The sequence below is a fragment of the Ursus americanus genome, chromosome 17, assembly GCF_024610735.1.
Source record: "Ursus americanus isolate L20-20 chromosome 17, mUrsAme1.1.p, whole genome shotgun sequence".
Lineage (NCBI taxonomy): Eukaryota > Metazoa > Chordata > Mammalia > Carnivora > Ursidae > Ursus > Ursus americanus.
The window spans coordinates 7,491,425-7,516,743 of NC_142143.1; the positions used below are offsets into that span (position 1 = coordinate 7,491,425).

At 55.5% G+C, this 25,319-nt stretch overlaps 1 protein-coding gene across 1 annotated transcript in view; it reads left to right on the forward strand.

Moving 5' to 3' along the window:
* Nucleotides 1-24,020, forward strand: part of RANGAP1 (Ran GTPase activating protein 1) — a 29,822-nt gene extending 5,802 nt beyond the window's left edge. The window contains exons 3-16 of the mRNA XM_045779725.2: nt 1,684-1,811; nt 4,959-5,018; nt 7,485-7,664; nt 10,350-10,484; nt 12,872-13,030; nt 14,031-14,144; nt 14,795-14,894; nt 14,993-15,077; nt 16,075-16,267; nt 17,198-17,317; nt 19,205-19,307; nt 20,490-20,578; nt 20,823-20,944; nt 22,978-24,020. Coding sequence (XP_045635681.2) covers nt 1,684-1,811; nt 4,959-5,018; nt 7,485-7,664; nt 10,350-10,484; nt 12,872-13,030; nt 14,031-14,144; nt 14,795-14,894; nt 14,993-15,077; nt 16,075-16,267; nt 17,198-17,317; nt 19,205-19,307; nt 20,490-20,578; nt 20,823-20,944; nt 22,978-23,047 — 1,658 coding nt within the window. The 3' untranslated portion in view covers nt 23,048-24,020. The remainder of the gene's footprint in view (nt 1-1,683; nt 1,812-4,958; nt 5,019-7,484; nt 7,665-10,349; nt 10,485-12,871; nt 13,031-14,030; nt 14,145-14,794; nt 14,895-14,992; nt 15,078-16,074; nt 16,268-17,197; nt 17,318-19,204; nt 19,308-20,489; nt 20,579-20,822; nt 20,945-22,977) is intronic.
* The last annotated feature ends 1,299 nt before the right edge of the window (nt 24,021-25,319 follow it).

Consider the following 25,319-nt stretch of genomic DNA (forward strand, 5'->3'; position numbering starts at 1 on the left):
AAATGAATGCTGGTCACCACTTTCTGGCTGTGTGACCTCAGCAGGCATGTACGTCCTGTCTCTGTGTCTCGACTCACTCGGTTGTGAAATAGACGTAACAGTAACTATTAGGTGCGGGGGAAAATGCTAAGTATTCCTCTCTGCGGGGCATGGTAGTGAGCTGAGGCAAAGTCCCGGCTGGAGCTCGTGACCCAGCGAGGAAGGGGGTATGAACAAAGTCTCCACGTAATGATCAGGTAATCACTTAGAAGAGGGTAAAATTGTAGCAGGCAGCGTCTGTGGGGAGACCAGGGCTGTGAAACCTGCCAAGCAGGATCTGATCTGCTTGGGAGTTCAGCAGGGTTCCTGAGGAAGTTTTGCTGGCGGCTGGGGGAGGGAGGCATGTGCAGAGGCCCCCACTGGGACAGCTTCTCTGGGAGCTCCTTACAGGTTGCAAATCACCACCTTTCTGAAACCCTTTCTGTGGCCTTTCTCACCTAAACGGTCAAATCCAACTGTTCTCTCCTGCACACATCTCCATCTCTTCCCCACCCCCCCCACTCCGTCTTGTGCCAGCTAGGCTGGCTGGGTGTTGTCTCGTGCATCTTGTGTGTTTTTGTTCGGATTGTAAACACATGGTCACTATGGTATATAGAAACATTGAAGGAAAGCAAAAAAACCCACATTTTGGTTATCTCACACCCTAGGGTACAACTTCTATTAATTTTGGTGTGTTTTCTTTCTAGCTTTTTTCCTAACCATAGCTGAGTTCCCTTTTTCTTCTTTCTTTTTCTTTCTTTGGACCATAATTAGAGATACTTTAAAAACCTGGTTTGTAACCTGATACATTAGGAATAAATTGAGCAGATGGTGGAAAAACACAGAATCACCCATAATCACAGCACCTAGAGATAACTGTTTTAACATTGGGTTTCTATCCTTTTAGACCTTGTGGGGGGTGTGTGTGTGTGTGTGTGTGTATGTGTGCGTGTAAGATAGAATATCTAGCATTTTATTTTTTTATTTTTACTTATTTATGTATTTTTTAATAGGTGTAACATTTTAAAAGTGTGATCAGACCAAACACCTGTGGAAAACCTCCTTTTTCATTTGTCACTATGACATGAATATTTTCCAAGTCAGGTAAACACCTGTGTCACCATTCATAATGACGTCAGTGTAACTGTATAATGTACTTCGGTGAATTAACCTGTTCTTTGTTGATAGATGTTTAGCTTGTTTGGAATTTTTCATCATAACAAAAACAATACAGTGATGAACGCCCCACGCATGAATCATGTAACACTAAGAGCCTTTATGCTATTGTACCTGCTGGTCCTCTCACTTGGACGCCATTTCCCTGCTTGGCCTCGTGCACTCCCTGCGCAGGGAGGCTCCACACTCACCACCATAAGGGTGCCAAGCCTCTTCTTTGCCCCACGTGGCTAGTTTCTTTCCTCCTTTGGCTCCCAAGCCTTCTATCCGAGCCCTTTTTAACACTCAGTACAGAGGAATTTTCTTTGTAGTCGTGTCCCTGCTGGACTGTGAACTCGTCTGATTCTCCTTCACAAGCCAGGGCCCAGCACACAGCAGGCATACTATTGCTGCTGGAATTGTGAGTGACGCGGTAGTGGCCGGACTCTCTTCTGCCTCAGCTGTTCATGACTCCCAAAATCTAAGTGTCTGTTCTTTGGTCCTTGGCAGCCAAAGACGTGATTAAAGAGATTGAAGACTTTGATGGTTTAGAAGCTCTGCGCCTGGAGGGCAACACGGTGGGCGTGGAGGCAGCCAGGGTCATCGCCAAGGCCTTGGAAAAGAAGTCAGAGTTGAAGGTGAGATCTGCATGGTGAGCAGGCCCTGCCTGGTTGGGGACAAACTTCCACTCACGGCACCGCAGCCCCTGCCTATGTCCTGCGTTGTTGGCAGTCACCATGAACAGCTCCTCTTGTGCTGGCCTCCCCAGAGGGCAGAGCACTGGCCGGGGCCCCTCTCCCTGTGTCATGTGTCCATCTGGATCCCCCAGTAGCAGACAGAGTGTCAGAGGTGTATCAGGTAATATGCCTGAAAGATAAAGGGGGAGGAAGTGGGACTGGACAGGGAGAGCCTTCAGCTAGCATTGGAGATTTGGCATCTGTGAGGAGGGAAGGGCACAGAATTGGGCCACGAGAGCCTTGGACTATGGGGCCATTCTGGCATGCACTGAGCCTCCCCAGCAGGGACCTCCAGAGCAAAGATTGCCCAAAGAAGACTCGCGTGTTGGGCAGAAGTGGCCAGACCTCAGTTCAGATGCTGTGGTGGGTTTGGGAAGGTGCTGCACTCATCACAGCTGAATGGCGAGTTCGTTTTTAACGGTTAGATTCAAGTGGTGCTCCTCTTTGGCCAACACGGAGCTCCTTCTGTTTCATTGTGTCCTAAAGGGGGGTCCCACGAAACACCGTTCCTTCGAAATGCTCTGTGAGACCTCTCTGGGATATCAGGTGTTTAAAATGTCAGGAGGGTGTCCCTGCATGCTCTCCATTCCTGGGAATCCTACTGTGTATCAGCACATTAAAGCCTCTGCAGAGTCATGAGGGAGAGACCTGCTTTTCTGACTACAAATGGTGCTCAGTCCTTGCAGGGCCAGGCTAGTGCTGGGCTCTTCTGCACGTGTCGTTAGTCCTTGGGCACCCCAGGTAATAAAGATGGCGTCCATGTTGTAAGTCAAGGGAATTGAGGCTCGGAGAAGCTGAGTAAACAGCTGAGGATCCTAATGCCATGAGTAAGCCACACGGCACACTCTGAAGCCCGGTGCTCTTTCCTGGCCCCACTGTGCTTGCTCAAGGGAAAGAGTGCAGGGCAGCGCAAACGGAGTGGATTTGCCCACTGGGGACCTGGAGCTGGCTCGTGAGGTGGTCCTTGCTGTTTTCTCAGGAAGATCGTGGTCAAGGTTAATAGCCAAGGCGATGGTTGTTTCTTCTCTTCTGCCCAGGGCCTCTCGTTTCCCTGAGCAGAAGCTGGGACGTTTTCCTATGAAAAAACTCAACCCTCCCCAGTGGCCAGTGAGGGACAGGAATGGAGGAGATGTGGCCCCGGGCCTGGAAGCTGTAGGAACTGCGCTTTGTCATCTGAAGGTCTGGGTTCAAGGACTACTACCTTGTGTTCTGTGGCCTTGCACCGATCTCCGCTCTGAGTCTGGGCTCCTTTATAAAAATTTTTTCTTCCCTATGAGGCTGCCGTGGTGAGCAGATGCAGGCTTGTGTCATGAGAGAGCAGGAGTGCCTCGTGCATCATGTCATCCCACGTGCAGGCCTAGTGCCTTGTGTCACCCCACCCTAGTGGGGTCAGGGCCGCGGCAGGTGGGAGCTGCCCTTGACCCCAGTAGTGCTCTGGCCAAGGTGCTGGTGTGAGAGATGTTACCTCTCCTGTTGGAACACAGGCACAAGTTAGGTCTTGACAGATGAGGGAAGTGAGGTCCAGGGCCACACATGCCAGGAGGGGGCTGGGCCTGGGGCCCGGATAACAGCCCAGGCTCACAACTGCTCTGCAGTAACTACTGCTCATTTAGAGATTGTTGAGGCCAGGAGCTCTATTTCAGAGATGACATACCAGGGCTCAGAGGTGGGGAGTGGGGAGTGGCAGGCCTAGAGTCCGGTTAAATCAGAATTGGAACCTAGTCCTTGTGTCCCAAATCCCCTTGCTGAGCCTTGGCCCATCAGAGTTGGGTTGGGGAAGCTTCAGGGTGAGGAGCCAGTTGCTAGAGGTTCCGGTGCTCAGGCTGTGGCCGCCTGTCCTGGCCCTGGGCACCTGCATTCAGGCGTAACTCACTGAGTAGACCCATGTGGACTGTCTCCTAAGGCTCCACGTGTGTTGGTAATTTGCGTTACTGGAGGCCTTGAGAATTCTACAAAAATCAGTTTGCCTAGTACTTAAGGTTGGATTTAGTTCATACATTTCAAGGACTGGATTTTCAGAGGAAAGTGCTTTCTCTGGGTTTCATCATTCCCAGGTTTGGCCCAGGAAAGACTGGGGCTGCCAGAGTTGATATTTTGGGTGGACACAGCGACCAGAGTTGGAGGGTGGCTGTGTGCTTAGAGACTAAATTCTGCTGGCCTGCGAGGTAACACGATCTAGTTGTAGGACCACCACCTTTGTGGCTTTACCTAGTATTTTCTTTAAATCAGCTCATTTTGATATAATTTAAAAGAAAACATGATCTCTTCTGTAAATGGAAGGCGGTATTCCTTACCATAAAGATAACAAAATAGTGTTACTGAATTCTAGTTTCCTAAAGGTTGTCACCTAAAAGTTCTGAGCATGAGGCCTGCTCACCCTTTGTTCAAAAGGCAGACGAGCAAGAAGTGGAGAGTTGGGCAGGATCCACCAGCCCCAACGAAGACCACCTTCTGGAGGTGATCAGAAGGGTTGGAAAGAGTCTCGAAGGGTGCCTGGCTGGCTCAGTCAGTAGAGCCTGAGACTCTTGATCTCGGGGTCATGAGTTTGAGCCCCATGTTGGGCATAGAGGTTCCCTTAACAACAACAACAACAAACACCTTAAACGAGTAACTTCCAAGCTGCTGGATCCTGTATTGCTTACTTTCTGCCTCTGCCACTCAAATCCTGTCACCTGTCACTTGGACCCACAGTGTATGGGGAAACCGGTATTAGAAACAAGGAGTCTGGCATATTGGCCCTGGTCCTGCCACTGCTGTGCCTTGGCGCCTGGGGCCAGTCTCTTCCTTCTCAGAGAGCCTGATTCTCTCCTAGAAAACCAGAAGGTTGGGCAGATCAGCATTCCCCTACATTTCCGCTGAGCCCTGTATGGCCTTTGGTGGCCTTCAGGTACCTCCAGCTTCAGCCAGAGCTGGACCAGCTTTTCGTTGAGGAAACCCAACTTTAGAAGTATTGTAATGCTCAGCAGTCCATGGCCACAAGGATGAGGCGTTGTCTGCAGGCCACCTCGAGGGGCTCCACTGACCCTTCTCTTCCTCTTCCTTCCAAAGCGATGCCACTGGAGCGACATGTTCACTGGGAGGCTGCGGTCCGAGATCCCACCAGCTTTGGTGAGTGCACCAGGCCACTGTTCCCCTCCCCTGGGCACAGGGACCCCTTTGGCAATTCCCAGGACTATTTTCACACTGTGTTCACGCTGTGGGTGACTGAGTTGCTCAACGGAAGCCAGGCAAGTGCAGCATCTGCCCGTGTCCTGATGGGCTCAGCCTCTGGGAGACTTGAGACCCAGTCACTGGAGATGCAGCAGAGCCCCAGGATCCCCGGGTTCATTCCTGAGCTTTGTGCTTCACCCCCACTGTGGATCTCGCTCCCTTCACTCTTATCCCTCTTCTCTTTGCACTTCCCTGTTCTGCTCCCTCACCCGCTTCTGTGGGCCCCCCTCTCCCTCCGGGCCCTCCCTTTCTCCATACCACTCTTTTTGCTTTGCTTCTCGTGGGTGGCTTCCATCCACTCTGTTTTCCATTTCCCCATTCCTGGGGCTCAGCTTGGCTTGGGTCAAGTTCCCAGCCTGGGATTGGGTGGCTGGAGTGGCAGGGGGCGTCACTGAGCAGAATGTGGCTCGCCTGGGGCTCAAAGGAAGGAGGCAGGGCTGGTAATAGGCAGCCTTTCAGTAACATGGGGCCCAGCCCATGAGGTGCCTTCAGGATGAGGCTCTTCGTCAGTTATTGGCATGACTGTGTTACTGGGTCTCTCACCCTGTTTGAGCTGGGCTGTCTTCTTAGACCTCCATGCGTCTAGCCAGCACTGTGGTTTTTGAGGTGCCCAGGGACCACCCTCATTTCTAAAGCACCTCAGTCTGGGGGCACCTGGCTGGCTACGTTGGTAGAGCAAAAGACTCCATCTCAGCATCGAGTTCAAGCCCCATGTTGGGTGTAGAGCTTACATTTAAATGAATGAATGAATATATTAATTAGTAAGTTATTAAGTTAGTATAATAATGATGATGACGATGCACGTTAGTCCGGTAAACAACTAAGGGTCATTCAGGGAGTGACAGATGCCCTAATGGGAACCCCAGGGGGAGGGCTCCTCCGTTGGGGGATTGAGGAAGCCCTTGGGGAGCTGGTTCCATTAGTTACCAGCCTCAAAGGGTGAACAAGAACCAGGTGAAGGGAACATTTAGAGTGTAGGTTAAGGAAATTCATTTGGGGGTTTGCAAGTAAAAGGATTTAAAGTTAGAAGAGGGGGTGAAGAAAATGTACTTGGGAGATAGGAACTTTGGGCCCTGTGTGCATTGTTTTACCTGAAGTTTAGCATTTAAGTTTCTCAGTGTTTGAGGGAGGTGTTCTTATCTCCATATTACTGATGACCAGAGTGAGTCTTAGAAAGGGGGACAAGAGAATTTGGGGTCAGGGAAAGGCATGAGATGCAGGGAAGGTAGAGCAAACACAGAGGGTTTCAGCAGCTCTGGCTGCGGGAGGGCTGGAGGCCAGTGGGGCCAGGTGACAGGGGCTGGGCCTTCTGTGGGCAGGGGCAGCCAGAAAATGGCCCTCCATTGCTGAGTCATGGTGGGGAGGACAGTGGAAACTGCCTCAGCTATCCTGTCTGAGGCCTAGGCAGGGAGAGTGTCTCCCCTCCCCAACTCTGTCCCCTGGGAACCCCGTGCAGGATGCATGCCTGGCCCTGTTTCGGCCCCCAGTCTCTGGCAGAGCCTCCTCTCCTCAGCTGTCTCTCCTGGGGAAGTGTAGGTATCCCCAGCCCAGCAGGTTCCCAGGAGAGCTTAGCATCTTGCCGCGTGGTCTTGGGCTGTGGCTCGGAGATAGGCACCCATCTCCAGGAGCCCTGGAGTCAGCACCAGGAGCCCCGGAGGCCTCAGTGGTGCCTGTCTCCTTCCTGCACATCTGCTGAACGTGCCACTTCTGCAGGTCTCCCTCCCTCTGTGGGACCGAGAACTGGCCTGAGGCTCTGTTTGCTCTCTTCTGTCTCCCACACACTGGCCAGCCAGCTTCCTCCTCTGCTGCCTGGATCACTGTCTCACACTCCTGAGCGGGCTCTCGGCCTCCAGTATGCCCTCCTCAGGTTTGGGGGATGTGTGTTCTATATCCCTCACCCACGTCAAAGCCCTCAGAGCTCTCAGGCTCAGGTTCATGGTCCTTGGCCTGATGTTCAGGGCTCTAGCCTGATTTGATTCCTCTCTTTCCTTCCAGCCTCAGCCTCTTCTGGAGTCCACTGCTTGTCTCTAGACACACAGTATGCTGCTTCACGCTATGTCTCTTTGTTCATGTTTGTACTGTTGGCTGGAATCTCATGTTTGGTTGATTCTCATTCAGCCTGAGCTCAAGTGCCCTCTCCTATAGGAAGCTTTCCCTGACCACCCCCACGTATACCGCACCCTACGCCCCACCTGACTTGGGAGACCTCTTAAGGGTTTTGGGTCCTGGGTATAAAATAGGGACAGCTCTGTAGCGAAATGGTCTGTGTCTCTGCCTGGGTGCCCCCTGAGGGCAGGGGGGGCCTGGCATAGAAGCTGCCCCTGGGAGGTATCTGAAACTGAGCTGAACCCTCTCTGTGTCCAGACCTCACTAGGGGAGGGACTCATCACAGCCGGGGCGCAGCTGGTGGAGCTGGACCTGAGCGACAACGCATTCGGGCCCGACGGCGTGCGAGGCTTTGAGGCCCTGCTCAAGAGCTCTGCCTGCTTCACCCTTCATGAGCTGAAGCTCAACAACTGTGGCATGGGCATCGGCGGTGGCAAGGTGGGTGCGGCGGCCCTCCCCCGCATCCCCATCGTCCCTACCCTCCCTCCCGCCCTGCCCGGTCTCTTGCTGTGCTGGAGCAGGAAGGATGTGCTCTTGGCCACCATCTGGGATGGCTGGCCTGTTGTTTTTCTCTTCAGAGGAGAACGGCCTCAAAGGCAGCAGCCTGTGGCCAGTGGGGAGAGGAGGTGGAGGCCTGGAGGGCGGGGTTGCCAAGCAACCATCCCCAGTTCTCGTGTTGTCTTGGCAACACAGAGGCAGCTTCGCATACATGCGCTGACCTGCTGGCTCTGCAGAGCGCTGGGCTTGGGCATCCCAGACGCGCTGTGCCCTCAGAACAGCTGGCAGAGCCACGTGAGGCCCGTGTGGGGGTGTGGGGGAGGGAGCCCAGAAAGGGAAACGGCTCAGGCCTGGGCACAGCTTACCTTTTTCCTGGACTGGCCTTGCCGGAGGTGCCTTCCCCATCCTGCCAGTCAGTCAGGCCAGTCAGTGCAGAAAGGCGTCTCTTTCCTTCCTGGAACCTGCACTGAGGGAGCTCAGCCTTGTTTATTCTTTTTTTTTGACCCGTTCTCACTCCTTTCGGCCCAGACACCAGAAAGGCCAATTCCCATCCTCCCTATCCCCACTTACGTTCTGACCAAAAGGAGAAAAGGGCTGGGACACAGGGACCTACAGTGACTAAGGATGTCATCTCTTTGAAGATGGGTTAAATGCCTTACCCTAATTCTCCCACCCACACCAAAAAGGGGGTGATGTTATTCCCAGTGTTCCACCTAACCGGACTGGGGTTAGAGACCTTGGGTCAAGTCCCCAGATGGCATCGCTGGGGTGGGACTAACGTGGGATTTGAACCTGCTTCCGTGCCTGTCAAAGCAGCAAGAGGAGCCTGTGTGATGCTCACGCAGGCTGAGGAGCCAGAGTGGCTTCCCCTACAAGGGGTGCCTGTTGCCTCTTGCCCCGTGGGAGGGAGAGCTGGGGTGTGCTCCTGGGTGGCTCAGCCAGCCCCTGCCCCCCCCCAGTCTAATTGGGCAGTAAGCCGTGCACGTGTGTGAAAACATTAAAATGTTGGCATCAGCACAGAATATAGGTCCAGCCCAACCTAGAGCGAGGTGTGCTGAGGGAGCTGGAGATGCACCTGGGAAATGCCCCAGCTTTCCATTGGCTCTCCTCTGCTGCGTGGCTGGCCAGGGAAACTGAGGCTCCTAGAGCTGCCTGGGGCTGGTGGTAGACCTCGCCTTTACTCGAGTGTGTGGCATGGCTCAGGGACGAAGATGGTGTGAACCCTGTAGCCAGAGGGTCTCCCTGGCAGCCCAGCTCCATGCTGGAATTTGGCCTGTACTTGTCTTTACCTCCCTCAGTCTGATTCAGTGAGACCTTTTTGTCGAATCTTGTGGGTGCTGGCCTTGCTGACCTGCACCTCCTGGGAGCTGCGAGCGCCAGGGTCTCTGGGTCCTGTGGCATCTGTTCCCTCCAGCCAGGATGTATTCACTCTGACCCATGTGCCACACACGTGGGAATTGGAGGGGCCCGAAAGATTCACTGGGAGTGAGATGTAGCCCTGTGCTTGGAGCTTTCCAGACCCAGGGTCCCCAGGTTGGACTCTTGTAGGAGCTGTGGCCTCACCATGGTGGCCCCAGAGGGAATTGGGAAGAATGGGATGCACTGGTATGGTTGGTTCCCACCTCCTCAAAGTTCCTCAGGAGGCTGGTTTACGGCGGAAGTCCACAGTCTCTGTGCTGAGCACGTGCCCGATCCCCCAAGGAGTCAGGCTGGTGGTGGCCCTTCTGTCTCCCAAGGACAGAGAGCTATGCAGTCAGGCTGACCTGGCTGCCACTTGTGGCTCCCCTGCACATTTGCTGGGGGACCTTGGCCAGCGCAGTTACCTCTCTGAGCCTTGGCCGCCTTCTTTATAGAGTCAAACCAATACCACCTTCCTCCTAGGCTTAATTTGTGGTTGAAATGAGAAGGTGTGAAAGTACCTTTCTTGAGAGTGCCGGTGATGTAGGAGAGGCTCTACAAACATTGCTTCTTTCCTGCTGCTCTTCTTGGGAATCTTTTATGTTTTATTTGCCGGGGTCTTTCTGACTCCCAGCAACAAGCCAGCATTTTTAAACTCTTGGTCTGTTGGTATCACCCGGGTGGAAGCTACCTGCTGGCACCACCCCAGCCGTATGGTGTGTGTCCGATGAGTGTGACAGGGCCATGGTCTCGGCCAGCTCCCCTTAGGCGCTGGGCAACATGAAAGAGATGCCAGAAGATTTGGGTTCTGGTCCAGAGTCTTCCACTTGTTTAGCAACCATAGGAATGTCTCTGTGCCTCTCTCAGCTGCGGTTTTCAGCTGGAAAGTGGGCATCACCATAGCTCCCCCCTGACAGAGGGCTTCCGGCAGCACAGTGAGCTGACTCTGACGCCCCTTCCCCAGGAGCTGTCTTTCAGTTGACCTCTCCGTGTTGGTGTCCCCCGTCCTTCCGGGTGTCTGTCCCGTCTCTCACACGAGGCTAGACCCCACAGGGTAGTGGGACACACACATGAAGCAAGCTGTAAGGTGCTGGCTGCATGTGCAGCATGACCGTGGTGCCTGTGAGCCGTTCTTTGTCCCCAGGTCTGCCACCAGTAGGCGGCATGGGATGTCGAAGACCAGGGCTTCCTGCCTCAGGGCTGGGCCTCTTGCCTTTTCCCCCACAGATCCTGGCAGCGGCTCTGACTGAGTGTCACCGGAAATCCAGTGCCCATGGCAAGCCACTGGGCCTGAAGGTCTTCGTGGCCGGCAGAAACCGTCTGGAGAACGACGGAGCCACTGCCTTGGCAGAAGCTTTTGGGGTGAGTGGTTTCTGCACACCCTGCCCCGCCGTGCCCCGAGGCAGCAAAGCTGGTGTGCATCCAGCTCTGGAGTTGAGGTGCGAGACCCAGGGCGAGTTGCTGCCCGCCCCCCGGCACCTGCTGGCTCATTCTGCAGCGGGGCACAATTCCAGCCACGTGTCTGAAAAGTTGCGTGACCCACCACTGCAGGTGCCTTGGTGGCGGCTCCCTGGAGTGCTGTTCGAGAAGATGTGAGGTTGCTCCGGTCCGTGGGTGAGGTCTGCCAGGCTCGAAGTGGGAGCAGGGGTGCCAGAGCAGTTAGCGGGATGACAGCCTGGCACGGCGTTGGCCTGGGCTCACAGAGGGTCGGTGTCTGTGTACTGGGTGGCACAGAGATGGAGTGGTTAGCCTTACCTTTGAGATGGGGAGGGAGGGGAGCAGTGGTTCAGGTGCACTTCTGCCCTACTTCTCTCCTCCCACTCTCCTCTCCCTTCACAGCTGCCCCAGTGCCCCCCAGGACACTGCTGAGACCCTGACCGTGAGTTCCATGAGAGGGCCACACCTGCCCCAGGATGCTGGGAACTTTGGAGTCCATCTTTCTTTTCTCTTAATTTAAATGTTTCCTTTGGCAAACCGTATTCTAGCAGCATTAACCACACTCAGGCCAGAGCGGCACTCCCCGCCGTCTCCCTGCCGGGACTCCTCTACCTCAGGCAGAGAGTGAACGTAGCAGGGGAGAAGTGCCTGTGTCTTGCTGGACCCCTGGCTGCAGGGAGCTCCTGCTGCCTCCAGAGCGGGGGGAGCCTAGTTGCCATCCTCGTAAACACCGTGCTGTTGAAGGTTCTGCCTTCTCTGTGTCCCTCAATCAGCTTGCTGTCCCCAGTGCACTGTGTCTGTGCTAGGCCTCCCACAGATGTCCTCCAGTGCTCTTGGAGTGGGGTTCTTCAGTCGGGGTCCCTGGGATGTCTCTAGTCTGTGGATAGAATTCAAGGAGTCTTTGAACGTGAACGGGGGAAGATTGCATGATTATTACCACTAAAGTAACTAAAATGTAGTGTTACCTTAAATTGTGAACGTGGGCTGTAAACCTCAGCAACTTTTGAAATGCCCGTGATTGTGGTAAGTATAGAAATCCCAGATATTTTCACGTCGAGTTACAGTTGTTACAGAGACGTAGAAACCTCTGTTTCTCACGCATCAGTGTGATGGTAGCTGTGGACTTGCCTCCAGGTCCTGTTGTTCGGCGCCTTGGTACTAAGGAGTGCGTGTACTACTGCAGCACACATTTGGGGTTTTTCTAAATATTTTGCGGACTCTCTTCCAATTGAATGGATTTCCTTTGTGGTCGTATATGATTTATCTTAAAATTTTGAAATATACTCAGAAGGGAGCCAGGGTCTTTACCAGACTTCCCAAAGGGTCTGGTATCAGAAGATACTGAGAAGCCTTGACTGGTAATATTCCTCAGTTGGCCTGCCTGCATTTACTCTTGAACCCCCTGTGCTGTTCTGGGCACTGTGGAACTATAAAAGGTACCTAGGTGGAGAGTTCTCACAGGCCTGGCCTCAGTCCTTGGTAACAGTAGAGGCGGGGACATGGCTCTCTTTGGAGCTCAGAGGCCGGTGGGATATAGACAGGAAGGCGACACTGATAGTCCAGGTTGATGAACACCACGGTAGAGGAAAGACAGTGCTCTGGCGGCATAGAGGAAAAGCACTGGACTGGGCCTGGTGGGAGGATCCTGGAAGCCCTCCTGGGGGAGGAGGTGTCCAAAATGAGAGGTATATAGAAAGACAACATAGGAGTCAAATCTACCAAGAAAATGCCAACAAATAAGGACAGAGTGTCCCAAGCAGAGAGAAGGAGGTGTCAGAACGTTGGGATGATAAAGGGCTAGGTGGTTGGAGAAGACCCCACCCCCCAGAAAAGAAGGGAATGTTGGGCACCAGTTGTACTGTGTAAATAGCACAGGAGAGCCCCAAGAAAGACAGGCACAGTGGAGCTGCATGCAGTATGCAAGGAAGGACTGTGGCTGACCCCTGGGCCAGCGCCCACAGTCCTTGCAGGGTTGAGGACACCAGATGCAGGAACCTGTGTTCTGAGCTGTGTGACCCTGCATAAGTTACTTAGCCTTTCTGATCCCTAGTCCTCTCTATCTGGTGGAGTTCCTAATCCCAGGTAGGTCTCCTCATGAGATTGTGGAGGGGATCAGATACAGCCCTGCCCAAAGTTCTGCTTTGAGATCTGTGCCCCTTGATAGCCACGGATGAGCCTAGGCCCAAGCTGATGGCAGCCTCTCCCCGTGTCTCGTGTGGTGCCCCCTTCCTGCCTGCTGGATATTGTTGGCACTGGGCCTATCCCTGGACTCGGGAGCCTACCACCCTGCTCTGTCCCTCCTGCCCTTACAGATCATTGGGACTCTGGAGGAGGTCCACATGCCACAGAATGGCATCAATCACCCGGGTGTCACAGCCCTGGCCCAGGCTTTCGCCATCAACCCCCTGCTGCGTGTCATCAACTTGAACGACAACACCTTCACTGAGAAGGGTGCCGTGGCTATGGCCAAGGTAAGGCGGGAGTGGCGGCGTCAGGGTGGAAACAGGCAGGGTCTGGCTGCTGCCTTTTTGACACACCCATCGACAGGTGAACTCCTCTGCCCATCCACCAGGTGTGTGCCCTGGCTCTTTTGAACATTCCAGAACAGGGCACATGTCACAGGCTTGCCTGTGCCCTTTTTGGGCGTGTGCATACTGCCTTCCTCTGAGCTGCCTCTGTACGCCCAGCTGTTGGTGCTGGATTTGTTCTCAGAGGCTGCATGGAAGGCTGCTCCAGCCTGGTTTTCTCACTGATTCTTTCATCAGCTGTTTATTGAGACCTGTGCCTAGTGCAGGCCACGAGGAGTTGAATCAGACTCTGCCTCCAAGGAGCCCCTAGTTCGGGGCGGGGGGGGGGGGGCAGCGACAGTGCAGGTACTGAGTCTGGCTGGCTGGCGAGACCTCACAGGGCCCCAAGCCCCACGAAAGGCTAGTCCTGCTGCTGTGGGGTGTTTGCAGAAGTGTGTGCAAGTGTGGGGGAACACACAGGAGGTTCAAATCAGACTTAGGGCAGGCCAAGTTGTATAGGACAAATGGACTTTGAACAGAGAGGGGTGTTTGGGCAGAGGTATCAGCAGCATGGGAGAGGCCCAGAGGTGGGAGGGAGCCTTGTTCCATTGGTCCTGGTTTGAAACGACCAGGGTTCAGCATGTGTCTGAGGACTGGAGGAGAGGAGAAGGGGACAAGACCTTGTGAGCTTGCTAACTCTGAGGCTCTCCCATGAGTAATAGGCAGCCGTGTAGGCTTTTAAGTTGGGGGTTTGACTTGGTCAGATCTATGCTTCAAGAAGGTTCTGGCTGTAGCATAGAAGCAGGGTAGAGGGAGGTTTGCCAGAGGCGGGGAGGGGACAAGAGCTGGTGAAGTACTGAGAAGGCCAGGCTAGAGGGAGGGTGATGGTGTGGCGACTGACGGGGTGTGCCGTGGGCTCTCGGAGGCCTGCACCCTCACCCTGGCCTTTGCCTCCTCCCCGCAGACACTGAAGACCTTGCGGCAGGTGGAGGCGATCAACTTCGGGGACTGCCTGGTGCGCTCCAAGGGCGCCGTAGCCATCGCGGAGGCCGTGCGTGGGGGCCTGCCCAAGCTGAAGGTGCCTGCGCTCACCCGTGTCTTCCTCGTGGGTCTGGGCTTGCCCCACACTTGGGGTTGCTGCTGTGGGGGCAGGGGTAGGGTGGTCTCGAAGGCCAGGTGGGCCTCAATGCGTGGCTTAGTCCTTCCACACCTTCCTTCTGATGTTGTGCAATTCCTTTCACCTATGTGACGTGAGCCGGTTTCTTCATTTTCGAAATGGGAGGAGGGAGCAATGAGGTCATTAGGGTATAGTGTGAGAGAACATTCTGAGCATCTGGCACGTCGCGAGGTAAATGGCAGTATTTTTTTTTTTTTTTGAAGAGAACTCTTTTTTTTTTTTTTTTAAGATTTTATTTATTTATTCGATAGAGATGGAGACAGCCAGCGAGAGAGGGAACACAAGCAGGGGGAGTGGGAGAGGAAGAAGCAGGCTCATAGCGGAAGAGCCTGATGTGGGGCTCGATCCCATAACGCCGGGATCACGCCCTGAGCCGAAGACAGACGCTTAACCGCCAGGCGCCCCAAATGGCAGTATTTTTATTATGTTACTATGCCTGGCTGGAGGACAGCCTGCCTTACCCTCCCTTGGGGAAAACAGAGGCTTCGGAGTAGGCCCCAATCCCCTGGCCTGTGGTTCTGCTTGCCTCTACTCCTTCCTCTTATTTTTAGGAGCTGAACTTGTCGTTCTGTGAAATCAAGAGAGATGCTGCTTTGGCTGTTGCCGAGGCCGTGGCGGACAAGACCGAGCTGGAGAAGCTGGACCTCAACGGTAATAGGGGTGGTGGCCTTTTCCCAGACCTGCCACGCGGGCCCTGCTATCCCTCTTGACCTTCCTTCCTTCCCCCACGCCCTCCTGCTTATGAACAGGCAACACGCTGGGAGAAGAAGGCTGCGAGCAGCTCCAGGAGGTGCTGGACAGCTTCAACATGGCCAAGGTGCTGGCCTCCCTCAGGTAGGGAGCTGTGAGCCAGTGGCGCCTACGGTTATACTGTGTGAGGCATTAGGGATGCTAGGAGAAGGCAGTGAAGGTTTCTGACCCGTGGGACTTCATTCCGGCAGGACGGGTGGGCAAGGATAATCAGGTTACTGTATGTTCAGCAAAGGGGCAATAAGGGTCTGAGAACAGTCACCCTTTGGAGTGGGTGAGTGGGGGAGGCTTCTGAAGGGATGACCTTTGATCCGAGCTGACAGGTAGGTAGGGGAGCAGTGAGGTCAGGGTGGCAGTGGGGGTGGGCTCAGTCAGGATTAGAAAGGAGTCTGGAAAGGAAGAGGTTGATGCAAGAGAGCGGGGAGTTCTGGGTTTGCGGAGCCCACGTGGAGCGGGAGCAGGGGCTGGGGTGGCGGTGGGGCTGCCGCCTCTGTCTGGATGGGAGTCGGTTTGGGCCATCAGCATCCATCCAGTTCCCTCTGCCCTTCTAGCCCTCAGGTCATCTTCATTCACCTGTCAGCCTCTCAGTTGTGTCCCCTCAGGGCTAGGCCTGTGCTCCTGCTAGGAACTGGGGGCTCAGAGATGGCCCCAAGAGGCTCACGGTCCCAGAAACCCACATACCCCTGCCCCCCACAACTGCAGCTTCCTGTGGGCAGTGAGATACAGGCGGCCCAGTCTTGGCGTCTCAGCCTGGGCAGTGTTCCTGCCAAGCCCTGGGCCTCAGCTGTGACAGATCGTTGTCTTCCTTTTCTCTGTTTCCCCAAGGGGACTGGGGGCCCATTTGGGACAGGGATGATATCTGGTTCTTCCGTGTTCACAACATGGGCTTCTCTGGGTGATGAGAGATGAATGATGGGCTCCCTGGTGACCCACATGCCCCCACCCTGAGAGCAGCTGCTCCCCCGCCCTCTGCAGGCTCCCTCCCACCTGCCCGGGGTCTGTGGGTTTGTGGAGCCAGTCTTCGGAGCCAACATAGGCCACTGGGTAGGGAGGGTCTGCTTTAGCCAACTCCCCTCTGCAGTGATGATGAGGGCGAGGATGACGAGGAGGAGGAGGAGGAAGAGGAGGAGGAAGAGGAAGGAGAGGAGGAGGAGGAGGAGGAAGAAGATGAAGAGGAAGAGGAGGAGGAGGAAGAGGAGGAGGAAGAGCCACAGACAGGGCAAGGAGAGGCGGCATCCACACCATCAAGGAAGATTCTGGACCCAAACAGTGGAGTGAGTTCCTTGTCGTTTGCCAGGATCAGAGCCCTGGCCCTTGAATGTGAAATCCTGAGACATCTTCCCGGGGGTGGTAGGGGTACTTAAGTACCTTGGGTGCAGACTGTTTTTGAATGCACACTCCTGTAAGTAAAAAAAGAAAAGTTTTCCAGTGTGGCTATACTTATCTTTATTTATACTTACCTCAGCACAGACGTGTTTATTCATTTGTGCGCTGTGGTGGGATAATAGCACGTATTACGCGGCTGCACTGTTTATTATGAAACACGTATAAATGTCTCTGAAAGAATAGGGTAAAAATCAGCATAAATAGAAATTCTTTTTCTACCCATCTTGGTGACCTGTACGGACAGCCCCCCGTTCTGGAGACTGTGGCCCAACCGGGACACTCGGTGTCGCCTGGCTTCACTGAGAGGCTGGTGTCGTCAGGACGGACATGTCTGTTCCCTCATAGACTCCCAAGCTTCTGGAGAGCTACGGGTTGGACAAGGACCCCCACGCTCATGTTGAATTTCAGTTTTTTTTCCAGTTTAGGAAAGCATTTCCAAATGGGTGGGCACCCCTCGGGTTCAGTTGTTCTCTGGGCACCTCTGGTGCTCGCTAGCAGTGCTTCTCCCGGCTAGATGCGAGCTCCTGCTGGGGTCCCCTTTGGCCCCCACATGCCTTACTGCATCATTTCTGGGTCATCGTGTCACGGGGAGGAGCCCCTTGGCCTGAGGAGATGGCTTGCCCCCACCCCAGAAGCTCCTGCAGTAGGAGCCAGCCAGGGCACCATCTGCGGGCCCCTCACCCTTTGGGGACTGCCCGTGAGTGGGAGGGACAATACTGAACTCCGAGCCTTGGCCTCCTGGAGTGAGGGGTGCGTGTTCTGGGTGAGGCGTCTGGGTTCGGACCTCTGCAGAGCCACCTGTGCCACCTGTCCCTCAGGAGCCAGCTCCCGTGCTGTCCACCGCGCCTCCTACAGACGTCTCCACTTTCCTGGCTTTCCCCTCTCCGGAGAAGCTTCTGCGCCTCGGGCCCAAGAGCTCCGTGCTGATAGCCCAGCAGGTGGGTGACAGCGCCGCCAATTCCAAGCCGGCGGGTGCTGCAGCTTCGGGAGCTGCAGGGGGACAAGCAGAGCATGGATTGGGAGCGGCCGCTGTCGATGGGAGTGGGGGGCTGACCGGTGTCTGTGTGTGTTTTAGTTGCAGGCGTAGAATTTAGTGATTCGTCAGTTGCATTTAACACCTAGTGCTCGTTACATGACGTGCCGTCCTTAATGCCCATCCCCCAGTTACCCCATCCCCCACCCACCTGACTCCGGCAACGCGCAGTTTGTTCCCTGTAGTTAAGAGTCATGGTTTGCCTCTCTGTGTCGTTACCTTATTTTTCTTTCCCTTCCCTTACGTTCATCTGTTTTGTTTCTTAAATTCCAAATATGAGTGAAATCGTATTTGTCTTCTCTGACTTATTTCACTTAGCATAGTACCCTCTAGTTCCATCCACATCATTGCAAATGGTAAGGTTTCATTTTTTTTGATGGCTGAGTAGTATTCCATTGTGTATATGTCCCACGTCTTTATCCATTCATCTGGCCGTGGACATCTGCGCTCTTTCCATGGTTTGGCTCTTGTGAGCATTGCTGCTATAAACGCTGGGGTGCAGGGGCCCCTTTGGATCACTGTGTTTGTATCTTTTGGATAAATACCTAGACTTTTTTTTTTTTTTTAAAGATTTTATTTATTTATTTAACACAGATAGAGACAGCCAGCAAGAGAGGGAACACAAGCAGGGGGAGTGGGAGAGGAAGAAGCAGGCTCATAGCGGAGGAGCCTGATGTGGGGCTCGATCCCATAACGCTGGGATCACGCCCTGAGCTGAAGGCAGACGCTCAACTGCTGTGCCACCCAGGCGCCCCTAGACGTTTGTTTTTTAAATCCACGGACACATGAGTGAGTGTGACCCGGGTATCTGTCAGACCTCTGCAGGCTGCAGATGACGTGCCACTGGGAGCGCACGTGGGCTGCCGGACTAGTGACGACTGGGGAGTTAGGGAGCTTTCCCAGGATTCACTCATGTGCACACCTCGACTTCCCTCCCAGGTTCTGCAGGACCGGCTGTTCTAGAACACCTGTCCTGCCCAGGGCTCCCACGGAGGCCACATGCCTACCGTGCCCTTGCTCCGGGCTTGCTTGCTTGCTGGTCGTTTGCTCACCCAGCGGTTCGCTCTGAGGTGGCTGTCAGGCGCCTGCTGTCTGCAAGGCACTGTCCCGAGTATTCGGACACAGTTCTGGTCTTTAAGCCTTTTGGCAACCCGCCGTGTAGACTGCGTGACCCTGTGTTACAGATGAGAAAACAGTTTTGATGAACAAAAGTGATAAATATAGAGAAATTAAATGGGTCCGCTCTCAGAGCTGGCTTGGCATTTTGGCTGATGTCCTTTTTATGTTTTATCTGTGTTCTTTTTTTTTCTTCCTGTGATACATGAGATGAAAGGCCCACTTTTTCCTGTAATACCATTTGTCATCTCCTGTGTCAGTAAAACTGTTGTCGTGCTCTCCGTCCCCATGAGTGGAGGTCGCACTTAGGCAGTGCACTGTGTCTGCCCACTCGCACCGTTTCCCCTTGTCTCCACCTCGGTGAAGTTAAGCTTCCTCGCACGTGAATGTTGTCTGTACTCTGGGTTATTCAGGTTAGATTGCAAGAAGGGGGTCATGGGGTCATGGGAATAACCGTGCTTAATGCTGACTCACTTACTCTGTATGTACTGCATACCACTCTGGGCCAGGCACATGCCTAGCCCCAAGGGGACCGTGTGGGGTAAGGCAGGACCCATCCTTGCCCACTAGAGGCCTTGGCGAGACACAGGCCTCTTCCAGCCAGCAGCAGAGTGCAGGGACGTCTTCACTGCGGCTCTGGCCCCTGGTGACCAGCCATTGTCTCTTGTGTCCTCAGACTGACACATCCGACCCAGAAAAGGTGGTCTCTGCCTTCTTGAAGGTGTCCTCTGTGTTTAAGGATGAAGCCACAGTGAGGACAGCCGTGCAGGATGCAGTAGGTAACGCGGGATGGGTGGGGCGTGGCTGGGTCTGCGTCCTTGCTGCGTCAGGGCTCAGATGATGTTTATAGTTGCAGGAGCCCCTTGTCTTCTCACTAATGTATGTACTGCTCTCCGCCGCCTCCTGCCTGTTCTTCTGTTGGGTTCTTGCCATGGAGTAGGCTGGCTGTTCTCTTATTTTTTACAGATGGGGAAACTGAGGCCTTTCCAAAGCCATACAGTTATGTCTAGTTAGAACTCATCCAGCTGGCATGTGCCATAGGAAGACCAGATAGTCACAGCCCCAAGGCCCTTATGGGGGTGGTCCTCTCAGAGGAGAGGTCATGAGAGCTGAGCTTTTGTCCTCATCTGAGCCTCTGCACACAGTCCCCTCCACCTGGAACCCTGGAGGATGCTTGCTTTCCCCATAGTGTTCCCAGGGCTTCCTGAGATTTCCTGGTCCCGTCGTGACCCTCCCTCGCTACCCCATTCCCTCCACTGCTTCCGTTGTAGCACCTGTCACCTTCCAGCTTGAGTGCGCATGTCTCGGCCCCGCTGTGCGGGCCAGGCTCGGTCAGGCAGGGAGGGAGGAAGGGCTGGGCGTGTGGAAAAGGGCAGAGAGGAGTAGAGATCCGTGTGGTGCTTTGTCCTGGATTGGCGCGCCATGGGTGGCATTGAGGCAAGAGGGCCGGTGGGGCGTGAGGCCGGGTAGGCTGGCGAGGGTGGGGTGGAGCCTCTAAGTCTGCTCCCTGAGGTCCCAGCCCTGTGGGTACTGATGGGAACAAGTTACCTGAATTCTGTTTCCCTGAACAGCCTAGCATGGAAGCACGTAGCCCCACAGTGCCTGTAGGCCCTCTGCCCCACCTTTCCCTCCCTTCTCTGCTCATCCCTCGCCCCCACAGAGTACCTGAACCCTCCTCCAGGGCGATCTGCCTCACTTCATCTCCACACGCACCCCCACCCCCTGGTTGTTCAAGGTCCCCAGGCCACTTCTCAGTGTGTGAGGTCAGGACGAGAAGGGCAAGGGGTCACGGCTGGCAGGTTGAGCCTTTCCCCTGGTGCCGGCCGTCCCCTCAGCCTGGGACCTGGGACTCATGTAGAAGGCAGGCCCAGCCCGTGTGTGCCAGGGCTGCATGCCTGTGGCTTGCGAGCAGCCATTCGCTGCCATAAACTCCCTGCCCCCTGGCCATTTCTGCCTTGCAGATGCCTTGATGAAGAAGGCCTTCAGCTCACCGTCCTTCAACTCCAACGCCTTCCTCACCCGGCTCCTTGTCCACATGGGTCTGCTCAAGGTGCGGCTGCGGGGGAGGGAGGACACCAGGGACGGTTTAGGCCACGCCTGCCCACCTACCCCATCCCACCCCTGAGCCCTGCTGGGGCCTGGGTCTGCTTAAGCAGCCTTCCTTCATGGTGGGATTCAGCTTCGCCTCGGCCGGGGGGCTCTTGGAGCCGGGGCTGGGTGGTGGAGACCTAGGGCTTCCCAGCCCAGGGGGCCTTGTGGCTCACCCCGCCTCGTGCTGTGTGTTCCCTTCACAGAGTGAAGACAAGATCAAGGCCATTGCCAACTTGTACGGCCCTCTGATGGCGTTGAACCACATGGTGCAGCAGGACTACTTCCCCAAGGCCCTTGTACCCCTGCTGCTGGCGTTCGTGACCAAGTGAGTGTGCTCTCGTCGGCTCGCGTGGCAGCCGCATCACGCGTATGCAGACGCCTAGTCCCTGGAGGTTTCCCTGGCCTGCTCGTTCAGGCTTGTGAGCGGCTCTCCGCATCCGTGCTTGCGTCTCTCCCTCGCTGTGCCAAGCTGAGGACGTGGGGCTCAGGAACGGTGTCTTTTCCTGAGAGACAGAGGACATGGAATGGCCTCCCGTTTCCTAATGAGGAAGCAGCACCGGATAGTTAAGGGGTTTGTCTACACTCGCTGTGCTGATCAAGGTCCCGTCCTCAGGGATGTCTCTGGGAACAGTTCTGTGTCCATTCCCTCAGCCACAGGGCTGCGGCCAGAAGGGCCTGTCACACCGCCTGCCACAGCTACAGGCCCCTCCCCTGCAGATGCTGGATGCTCAGAGACTTGGAAACCTTGGCCTTGTCCTAGAGGAGGGTCCTGGGCCATGGTGGGGCAGTGGCCACAGTTGGGTAGCAAGGAGTCTTCAGACCTAGCACCTATGAGGGGTGGGTTGGAAGGCCTGTTTCCCTGTCCTCACTGAGGTTCTCTGTGGCCCCAGCCAACTCCTGGCCTTCCTCAGGCCTTAGGCTCCCTATTTGCCCCACCAGGCTGTTGAGTGAGGCTGTCTCTGGTGATTCTGACCATCCACACTTCCTGTGAATCCAGTGCCTTCGGGGAAAGTGGGAATAGGGCAGGGGAGAGAGAACGTAGTCCTTGCCTGGGGGACGCGAACAAGTGTTGTGGGGTAGTCTGGCTCAGGGCATGGTGAGGAACACCGGCCAGCTTCGGGGACTGTTGGCGCCACGGCCTCTTTGGCGCCACGACATCTTGCAGTCCCCTGTGCTCACTGGGCTTGTGCTCTTGCATGTCTGCCCACCTGCCTTCCACCACACCACCCCTTCCACTGCAGTTAGACTGGCCCTTGTGAAAGGTTGAGCTCTGGGGCGCCTAGCTGGCTCAGTCGGTGGAGCCTACGACTCTCGATCTTGGGGTCATGAGTTCGAGCCCCATGGTGGCTGAAGAGCTGTGCTTGGCCCCTCTGCCTGAGTCCAGGGCAAGCCCTCACCCTGGCCACAGATCTCATGGCCCTGCCACCCCACAAGGTACACTGTCTCCGTGCCTGTTCCCACAGTAGGGGACATTGCCTTGACCCCAGGGCTTAGCTTACTGGAGCATCTCCGTACAGTGGCCCCAGCCCCTGCCTGCCACCCCCTGACAAAGCCCGGCTCCTTTTGTCTCCTTCAGCCTTTAGTTAGAATTGTTCCCTTTGCCTTTTTGTCTTTCTCTGCATTGCCCTTGAAAAGAAACCCTCGCCCTTGCCCTTGTTGGTCAGTGACAGGCTGCTTGTCTGCCCCCAGCACAGGCCTCAGTCTATACCACTTTAAAAGAGAGGGATTGGTAAAAAGCTGTCCCTTCGGCCTGCTTTGAGGTGACTGAGGGACCACAGAGTGACAGGTACATTCCCCCTCCTTCAACTCCTGGCCAAATGGTCTAGGATCCCAGGGCGATGCTAGACCAGGTCAGATGTCTGTGGGCTGCAGATCCTGGCTGCACCCTATACCCGCCCAGCCTCCTTTCTTCCTCTGTAGTGAGATTCATGATCTTGATGGTGACAATGACCAGCCCGTTAACACGTGAGGACCCAGGTGGGACTCCCGTGGCTGTGAGGACGCCGTGGCCCTGTGCCCACTGGAAGGGCCCTCGGAGAGGCTGCTGGGTGGAGAGCAGGGGCCTGGGTTCCTGGCTGCACGGGCCTGCGTTCTGGCCGGCTCTGGGCCGTGTGGCCTGGGGTGCATTGCTGCCCCTCTGAGCTTCACACACGCCCCACCCCACAGTGTGCAGAAGGCGAGGCTCCTAACATCTCCCTCGCAGAGTCATCGTAATCGTCAGAGAAACGGAGTCTGGCCCATTTCTAGCCTCAGAAATGGCCCCCAGCCCCTCTCCATAGTGAGGAAAGTGCCCTTGCTGCAGTCTGAGCTGTGTGGTGTTCCCTCCCACCCCCTACACCGACTGTTCTTTCCTCACAGGCCCAATGGTGCTCTGGAGTCCTGCTCCTTTGCCCGCCACAATCTGCTGCAGACGCTGTACAAGGTCTAGATGCGAAGCCGGCCTCTCCCCACCCCTTGGCCTGGACCAGTGACTTGGGAAGGGACTCGGATGAAGGACTCTGGCCAGAGGCAGGGAGGGTCTTTGTCACTTGTGTCATGTCGGTCCCCGAGTGTGCGTGTCGGTGTGGTGCGTGTGCAGGTGTGCGCTTCCTGTCAGGGTTGGGGTTTTTAATGTCTCCCTGCTGGACTGGCTCTGGTCCCACTGGAGGGGAGCTGGCCCCCCTGAAAGGGCTGCAGGCTGCTCTGCCATTAAACTCATTGCCATCTGAGGGCACTCTGCTGATCCATGCCTCAAGCTCGAGGCCCTGGTGGCTGTCCCCTCCCACCTTGCCTTCCCTACCCTTCTGGGCTGCACCAAAGCCTGGGGAGTTGCTGTCTGTATGCCGTCCCCTCCCTCTGTGTTGTGGCTGGGCTGCGTTTCCCGCCCTGCCTAGGGCTGCTCACCTAGTGGCTGACTTTGCTTCCTGTCACTAAGCCCTGGTCCTGTAGCCACTGCCGTCCCCACCATCCATCCCTGCTGGGCTGACCTCTACGGCCTGTAGGGCAGAGACATGGACATGGGGCCATGGGACAGTCAGCAGAAGGCAAGACCCTGGTTCCCATGCCGTGTGGACAGGAAAAGCCAGTGGCAGACACTGGGGGTCTAGGAGCAGGGATTGCTGGGTAGATGGTGCTGGCTTCAGATCCAGTGGGGCCTGCCCCTTGCTGCTGAGATGTCTGACTGGCCTGGGGGCCAAGCTGGAGGGGGCTCTTTGGCAGGCCCAAACCTGTCCTCCGGCCCAGGGGGTAGGGGCAGGGCCGACGGAGCCTGAGCTGCAGCTCGGGGTACTCTTAAAGGACCTGGACAGGGTGGGGACTGCGCTGGAGCTGCCCCCTGATGCTCTGTGCTTTCCCCTTTGTGCTCTTTGTGTGTCTGGGCTGTGCCCAGGGCTTCACAAATAAAGTCATGTGTGGCAAGTGGGGACTGAGAAATCTTTCACCTTATTAAGTGGGCAGTTCTTGGGGCTTGGTACCTGGAGTCCCACCTCAGTCTGTACGGGCTCGTCCGTCTGCAGAAGAGCCCCTGCGCCAACCTTGTATCGTCCCACGGGGCAGCCTCTCCTGCCTAGGCCCAGATGTGTCTGGATGTGCCAGCTCCCCTTCAGTAGCAGTTCGTGCCCAGGAGCGGGCAGCGACTCCTGGGGGTCAGGGAGGGTGGAAGGATCTCCTTCTCTGGGCACTGAGGGTCCTGAGTTGGGCCTGTGTCATGTCTCCAGCTTTATTACCCTTTCCTTAGCCTTTGGGCTGCAATTCCGCTAGCCCCTACATTGCTCCATTTATGGACCTGGCTAAGATGGACACTGTCTGGATTTTGCCACGAGCCCCACTGGCTGCACAGTCAGGAACCCCCCTGGGTCTGGCTAGCAAGGTCACTTCACAGGGTTGAGCTTGGCTGGGAAGCCACCACGGGGTATCTGGCCGTAGGGCCCGGAGTGGAGGTACCTCCGTCAGGGTCCTTCCTTCCCTTTGCCACATGTGGTGTGAAGACAGCTAAGCAGACCCTCCTTACTGCCTACCTTACACAGCAGGCACACTTGGGGAGACCGTGTCTCCCATAGAACTGAAGAGGTCCCTCCAAGCTTTCTTGGGGGCAGTGTTTCCTTATTGGCTGTGGACCACTCAGCCAACAGGCACCGTCTGTCTTGGCCAGGTGGTGGCAGAGATGCCCATGCCTTGCCCTCTAACCCCCACCCTTTCACCAGGCCCTGTTTTGAGCTCTGGGCCACAGGCACAGCTTTTGAGGGGCTCCCAGTCTGGTGCAGGAGACTAACAGTCATGGCCCAGTGTAAGGGACAGTGGGCAGTGAGGTCAGGGAAGTACAAAGTGGTGCAGGAGGGGGGGGCGCCTGGGTGGCTCAGTTAAGCATCCAACTCTTGATTTCGGCTCAGGTCATGATATCAGGGTCGTGAGATCGAGCCCATCATTGGACTCTGCACTCAGCTGGGAGTCCGCTTGAGATTCCCTCTCCCTCTTCCTCTGCCCCTCCCCCTCCCTGTTCCTGTGCACGTGCTCTTTCTCAAATAGATCTTAAAATAGAAGGGATGCAAGAGCTGAGTCTGGAGATTCAAGTAGAACTTCTCACAGGTTATAATTTAACAGATGGAGAAATAGGTTCAGGGCTGAGTTAGGGGCCTGCTCAAGGTTCTCTAGCCCGGCTCTTTCTTCCAGGCTGCCTGGTGCTGGCCCCTGTCGCCTCCTAGGTTATGAAGGCAGAAGCTTCA